A 6,804-nucleotide genomic window follows, 5' to 3' on the forward strand; every position below is an offset into this window, starting at 1 on the left:
GCTCTCCAGGTGATGCGGCTAAGCCTGTGACTTTTGCTCATTGGCAGAAAGCTCAGCAATCCTTGACCATCCCCTGCCCTGCCCAGTTGAGATAAAAAAATATGTTTCCTCTGCTGGGCCCCAGGGCCACCTCCCACCCCCGCTTTATTGCTTTCTTGGCACCCTCGGGGAGCCTCTGCAGCCCTTTAAAAGAGCCAGAGCCTGAAGCAGATCAGCAGCCCTGGTCCCGGAGATAAGAGAGTCCAGTAGCGCAGGTGTGGGTTTCCCAGCCAGCTCAGGCACGAGCAGGCTCCAGGTCACTTTGGCCCTGATGTCTGCAGAGGTGAGCCCACTGCTGCCTCTGTCACCGGGCCGTGCAAGGGAGTGCTGAGAATCGATTCAAGGCTGTGGCACCGGGGGCTTCTTTCTGGGCTCTCCTCCCACCCGTGCCCACTTTCCCTTTTTCCTACCACAGGCAGCTATGTCTATGTGTGACCCTGAATTTGGCGGTGGCAAGGCGAAGGCGCCAAGCATGGGGGGCAGGTGTCGTGGGTCCTGGTACGAGCGGTTCCTGCAGCCCTGTCTGGTGGAACTGCTGGGCTCTGCCCTCTTCATCTTCATCGGCTGCCTGTCGGTCATCGAGAACGGGACGGATACGGGGCTGCTGCAGCCGGCCTTGGCACACGGGCTGGCCCTGGGCCTCATCATCGCCACACTGGGGAATATCAGGTGAGACGAGCTCCCAGCCATCAGTCTGGGCTAACCTGGGCAGCGGGGGGTGGGGAGCAAGGCTATCGGTGGGCACCCTGGGCGTGTACTCGGGCTTCCAAGTGCACTGTAGATAGGAGTGTGCGCTGGGGAGTCAGACTGCCTCAGTTCGAATCCTGCCTCTGCAGCTTATGGGCTCTGTGGCTTTGGGTAAGTCCCTCTCCAAATCCCAAATAACAGGGAAAGAAGAGAGGTGGTTTTTTTTTTTTTTATAGTTTTTTTTCTCAAGCCCACACATATTCAATGCTAGCCAAGTGCCAGGCACTGTTCTAAGCACTTTCTACATAGGAACTCAGTGAATCCTCACAACAACCCCTGGGGGTAGTTGCTATTATTATCCCCATTTTCCCGGTGTAACCTCAAAAGGCCACGTGACTTGTCCAAGGTTGCATGGTCAGTAAGTGGCAGAGCCGGGAGGCAAGCCCCAGGCGGGCAGCGTGGGAATTACGTGACAGAGAGAGCTTAGCCCGCACCAAGCGCTCGGTCGCTGTGTGGTTGACATTGGGAGGGGGTTTTACTCCAGCCTGGAGAAAAGCAGAGTTCAGCTTTCGGGAGCTCTTTTTAAGGGGAGGCCAGGATACCTCTCTCTGTCTACTAATCTGGACTTGGGGGTCTCATTCTGACTGGTGGCTGCATCTTTCAAGGGCTGGAGCTCTGAGTGAGTCTGGAAGGAGTTGAGGGATGGTCACCCACCATGTTCTTTCTCTGGGCACCGTGGGGTCTGGGTGTAGGACAGGAAGGAGGCTGCTGTCTCCTCCCCGGCTCTCCCCCACATCCCTCGCCCCACCACCTGGCACCTCCAGGAACATGGGTGAGATCTGGTGCCTGTTTTCTACTCTGGCAAGGTCCTGGACTCACTCTGGCGCTGCAAGGCCAGGCTTGGGGGCCGGCTGGCACATTCTCTCGGGGGCCGGCCCAGACCTTGGTCTCAAGGCTTCCTTCTGCTTTTGCGGGTGACAGTGGTGGACACTTCAACCCTGCGGTGTCCCTGGCAGCCATGCTGATCGGAGGCCTCAACCTGGTGATGCTCCTTCCCTACTGGATCTCCCAGCTGTGCGGGGGGCTGATCGGGGCCGCTTTGGCCAAGGTGGGTAATCCCCATGGGGGCTGGGCTGGTGAAGTGTGGTGAGGGGAGCAGGGAGTCAGAGGTGCCCAGCTCTTTTCCCGTGGGATTTTCCTCCAGCGGGATTGGGTGCATCCTTTTCTCCCGAGAAGGGGGCCTTTGGTTTTCTCTAAACATACCCTGTTCTGTCCATATCTGGACACAGCCCTTCCCTGGACAGACCAGGAAGCAGAATTTGGGGCTTGAAGTTTCTCTTCCTGAGACCATTTCTGGCTTTAGAATGGCTTTGGATAATGTTTCTAGTGTGTTTTCATTCATTCATTCACTCATTCATTCATTCATTTACAAGTTCATTTACTTGTTCCTTCCTTCTTCCTTCCTTCCTTCCTCCCTCCCTCCCTCCCTTCCTTCCTTCCTACCTACCTACCTACCTACAAACCGAGAGTTACTCTCCTTGAGAAACTCCCGGACTAATTTCTCCGAGTGTTCTCCAGGTTGCCTGCCTTTAAACGGAGTCCCTCTACCTGTGACGGGAGATAATATTCAGTTTATGTCTGGAACCTTCCCTCCCACCAGGATGGCTAGCTCCTCCTCCCCGCCACAGTTTAATACCTCCACATGTGACTGCACGGATGGACCCCTTTCCTCCGTCCTTCACTTCCTTCCTCCCTCCTTCCCTTCTTTTTCTTTCTTCCCTGTTGCTGTTAAGTCTCAATCCAACCAGGGGCCCTTTAAGATGTAGGCCTTGTGGGCACATGTGTTAGGGGGCATAGGGTGGGGGGGTGAGGGGGTGCCTGTCAGCCTGGCTGGGCTTTGGTCTATAGCTCCAAGCACTGGCCCATTGCAGATTTGGTCTTGAGTCCCCGTTTGCTGTCCCCCCCTGCCCTGGTCTCCCCGTGTCTGCCTCTGAGACCCCCGCTCCCCCATGTGCAGAATGGGGGCTGGACTTTCCCGCTCTGATCCTCCGCGGAGAGCAGCTCCCAGGCCCCCCTCAGGCCGGGCCTCTTGCACACCTGGCCCACACGGTAGCGAGCAGCGCAGGGCCGAAGCTCTGGTCACGGAGCACACCCTTCCTGCGAAGCAGTTTGCACATCTTGATTCCTTAAATCTCGCCGTGATGTCCCAAGAAGCCGCAGTCAGTTCTCAGTGCCCGAGCTGGGAGCTCTGATTATCAGCGCCCCCACTTTATGGAGGAGGAAACACAGGCACCGCGAAGTGTGTCGTTGACCTGAGTTCAGCAGCGCTGGTGAGCAGTGGAGTCCAGATTTAGGTCCGGGGTCCAGAAGCTTGCTCTGCCGTCTTCCCCCTCCAGGTGCTGGGATGACCCCTGAGGCTCGTTACCTGGGAAGCTAATGGCGCTTCAGCATCAGGGCTCCCTCACCCCTTCCAAGGGGCCTGACGGGGGACTGGCAGTGGGTTCATCTGGCCATAGGTGTTTGCAAAGTTTGTTGAGTAAGGTATTTTTGTATTCCTTTTCTCAAAGAGGGTCATCTAGTTACCTAAGCTTCGGGCCCACAACACCTGCAGCCACTGATCCCATTTTACAGATGAGTAAAAGGAGGCTCAGAGAAGTCCAGTGGCCCTCACTTCGCAACCCAGCAAAAACTGGAGCGGACTGGACAGAACCACGCTGCTCTAACGGCTGGGGGCTTGCGCTTCGAGGCCCCCTCCCCTCGGCTCCTGCCCCCACGGAGAGGCTGAGCCGCTTCTCTCCACAGGCAGTGAGTCCTGAAGAGAAGTTCTGGAACGCGTCAGGGGCGGCCTTTGTGACAGTCCAGGAGCCGGGGCAGGTGGCGGGGGCGGTGGTGGCGGAGCTCATCCTGACGGCACTGCTGGCGCTGGCCGTATGCATGGGCGCCATCGACGAGAGGACGCAGGGCCCTCTGGCTCCGTTCTCCATCGGCTTTGCAGTCACCGTGGACATCCTGGCGGGGTGAGTCGGGGGCCAAGCTTTGGCCCTGGAGGAGGTCAGGTCTGCAGAGCTTACCTGAGGGTCACAGACTTGGTTGCTAACAGGGGCCACGGAGGTGATGCAGACAGAGGAAGCGGGCGGACATCCGCAGACAACAGGGAGCGGTGGGGACTGGGGTGTCTGAGGAGGCTCCACTGTTCACCTCCAGTAAGCTGTTGCTGGGAGGGAATGTGGGCCTCTGGTGACCCTTCAACGTCACTCCAGGGAAGTCGGAAACCTGCCTTCTCATGCGAGGTTTTCCATTTTCTGTAGCGTCAATAAGACATTTCTGTCGGCTTGTTTGTTCAGCCAGTGGGCAGCCGGGCTTTCGCCTCAGACTCACACGGAGCTTCCATACCCACGGACTCATCGAGGCTGAGCCCCTCAGGGGGCTCGGGAAGGGGTTAAGGAGATAAAGTTGGGTCAGGGATTATTTCTCCCATTCTATATATGAGGAAACTGAGCTCAGAGAGGATACAGTGGACAGTGGCAAATTAAGGGACAGACGTGGGACAAGAGCTCAAATCTCCCGGTAAAGGGGACAAGGGAGCCCCTTCCTAATGTCCACCTCCTTCCTTCCTCCTGGACACGGAACAGAGTCTAGCCTTTCCTGGCTCGGCCACGCACCCCTCCGGCATCCTTCGGTTGGGAGGCGGAGTCTGGGGAGCTGGGGGCGATGTGTGTAAAGCTGCAGCGGTGCTTTGCTGCCCCCTAGCGGCTATTGGTTCATTTGCAAGCCAATTGACCCGCCCTTTCGACTGTGGCTGCTGGGCGTGGGATCTGGTGAGACCTGCAGGACCCCAGCTTGCAGGAATGGGGCAAGGATACAGACACCAGAAGTAGAGAGGTGCTCCTGGAGAACAGCCTCCCCCTCCCCCCCGTAGGATACTCTGGGCCCCAAGCTTGTGGCACAACAACGGCCTCAACTGGGTTAGCTAGATGAAACACTTGTCATGAATTACACGTGAGTCAGGGGTCCTAACTGCATGATCTCATTCACTCCTGATGACAGCCTATGAGGTGGGTCCTTGACCTCAACTGAAACACGGAGGGGTTCAATAAAGGCCACACATTTAGAAATAGCCAGGCTGGGTTTTGAATCCAGGTCAGCTTGACTCCAAAATTCACGTAGCTGATGACTGCTTTTTCAACGTTGCAAGAACCTAGATCCACCTTCTCTGCCTGTGATCACTGAACACTCTCTGCTGGCCATTCTTCTAGAAGGGTGTGGAGGGGATGACAGACAAGCTTTCACTTCCTGGTGCTAATAAGCCTCTTCCCCTGTGTCTTCTTTGGGATCCCCCTAGAGCCGCATGATATGCGGGCTTCAAGAGGGCTTCTGGGTGGTGGCCTAGTTGGGGAAATGAACTTGACGTGAATGGGGGTCTGGCTGGGATCCTGGTGACCATGTGGCTGGGTGTTTGCAGGGGTGCCGTGTCTGGAGCCTGCATGAATCCCGCCCGGGCGTTTGGACCTGCTGTGGTGGCCAATCACTGGGACTTCCACTGGATCTACTGGCTGGGCCCGCTCCTGGCCAGCCTGCTTGTGGGAGTGCTCATCAGGTAGGAGTGTGACCCCGGGTCACTGGCCCCGCTGATCGGCCCCTGGTGATGGTTCCCAGAGTGCCCAAGGCTAACATCTCACTTGGGGTTGAAGAAGGGAAAAGGGAGGCTTCTTCAGAGGCAAAGATTATGGCTCTGGGACCTTTGGTTGTAAGGGACAGAAGTCCATCTCAACACACTTTATGTCACAAGGGGGAATTTACTGGCTCACATTAAGTGAAAAGTTCACAGGTAGCACTGGCTTTAGGTGGGTGCTCAAGCAATGTCTTTAGGCCTTGGTGTTTCCCATGGGTTCTGCTCTCCTCTGAGGAGGCCTCATGTTCTGAGAGGCTCTCCAGGAGAGGCCGAGATGCTCACCAGGAACTCTAGGCTTATATCCCAGCAGCTTAAAAGCTCCAGAGGAACTAGAGCAAGGGCTCTAGCAAAAGTCCAGGGTCTGATGTTCACTGGTTTGCATTGGCCCAGCTTGGGTCATGTCCACCTCTGAATCCATCACTGGAGCCGTGGGGGTCAGGCATGCTTATTGGCTGTGTCTGGGGTCGGGGCAAGGTCAGCCTTCCCTGCACAACCATGTGTGCCAAGGGTGGGGGAGGAGTGGTTCCTCACAGGGTGTCGTACAACTCCAGGGGGCCCCATCCACAGAGAAAACCGTGTACATGGTGCCCCCGAGAGCATGCCTGCTAGCACGTGCCATTCACATGAACTACAGTGTAACCAGTGCTCCCTGGCATCGTGTGGTATTAGCAGAAGGATCATATCTACGTGACTCCTTCTTCCTGAACTCTCGTCTTCTGAGCCTCCAAGGTCTGTAGGGTCCTTTCTTTTCTGCTTCTGGTCATATGGGGATTAGGGTCTGGATCTGGTACAAGTTGGACCTTCCTCCCACAGTCTGGGAGAGCACTGTCGCCGGGCTGGCCTGGTGTGAAGTGTCTGCCATCATTGCTCATCCACAGTCCTGGCTTAGCCTGATAATTCTCTGTCTGTTGCTTTGGGAATGGCAGAGATGAGCATCTTCAGGGAAAGAGTTGGAACACAAACAGGAAGGAGTTTCTCCCTTTCCCCAAGGGGATTTGACTATTGAGGCTGGAAAGGCTCAGGAAAGCATTTCTCTGGAGAATTCTGGGCCTGGAGACCTTTGGTGAAGGGCTGGGTCTCTCCCCTTGGAGGCTCGGAGACCTCACGGGGCCATCTTTTCTGTAGGCTCTTCATTGGAGATGGGAAAACCCGCCTAATACTGAAGGGACGGTGACACTGAGCTGGAGGCTTTCCTGCGGCCCAGGTGGCTTCTGAGGACCCACCCGGGTTACAGACAGGCCACCTCCTGCATTTCCTGCTGGGGCAGAGGCCCAGAGCAGCCGCCCACCCGCTTCCCCCGCACGGGCGCCTGGCCTCCCAGATGACACACCGCTGCCAAGTTCTGAGGATGCTCTAGGTTCTCCAGATTTCTTTGTGCTCATCAGAGACCTCAGCCTGGGGAGCGC

General features: G+C 56.6%; 1 protein-coding gene across 1 annotated transcript; it reads left to right on the forward strand.

The window, feature by feature from the left end:
• The first annotated feature begins 310 nt into the window (after window positions 1-310).
• AQP8 (aquaporin 8) lies at window positions 311-6,572 on the forward strand. The gene is made up of 6 exons (XM_021700580.1): window positions 311-322; window positions 455-708; window positions 1,708-1,834; window positions 3,529-3,743; window positions 5,189-5,323; window positions 6,524-6,572. The coding sequence occupies exons 1-6, from the start codon at window positions 311-313 to the stop codon at window positions 6,570-6,572; spliced, it is 792 nt and encodes a 263-aa protein (XP_021556255.1).
• Window positions 6,573-6,804: the final 232 nt, after the last annotated feature.

This window comes from Neomonachus schauinslandi, chromosome 5 (genome assembly GCF_002201575.2).
Source record: "Neomonachus schauinslandi chromosome 5, ASM220157v2, whole genome shotgun sequence".
Lineage (NCBI taxonomy): Eukaryota > Metazoa > Chordata > Mammalia > Carnivora > Phocidae > Neomonachus > Neomonachus schauinslandi.

Bases quoted from the DNA above. Each gene is read 5' to 3' on its own strand.
- AQP8 (XM_021700580.1), top strand. The intron at 709-1,707 runs GTGAGACGAGCT...TGCGGGTGACAG, and splicing joins GCCACACTGGGGAATATCAG to TGGTGGACACTTCAACCCTG. The intron at 1,835-3,528 runs GTGGGTAATCCC...TTCTCTCCACAG, and splicing joins TCGGGGCCGCTTTGGCCAAG to GCAGTGAGTCCTGAAGAGAA.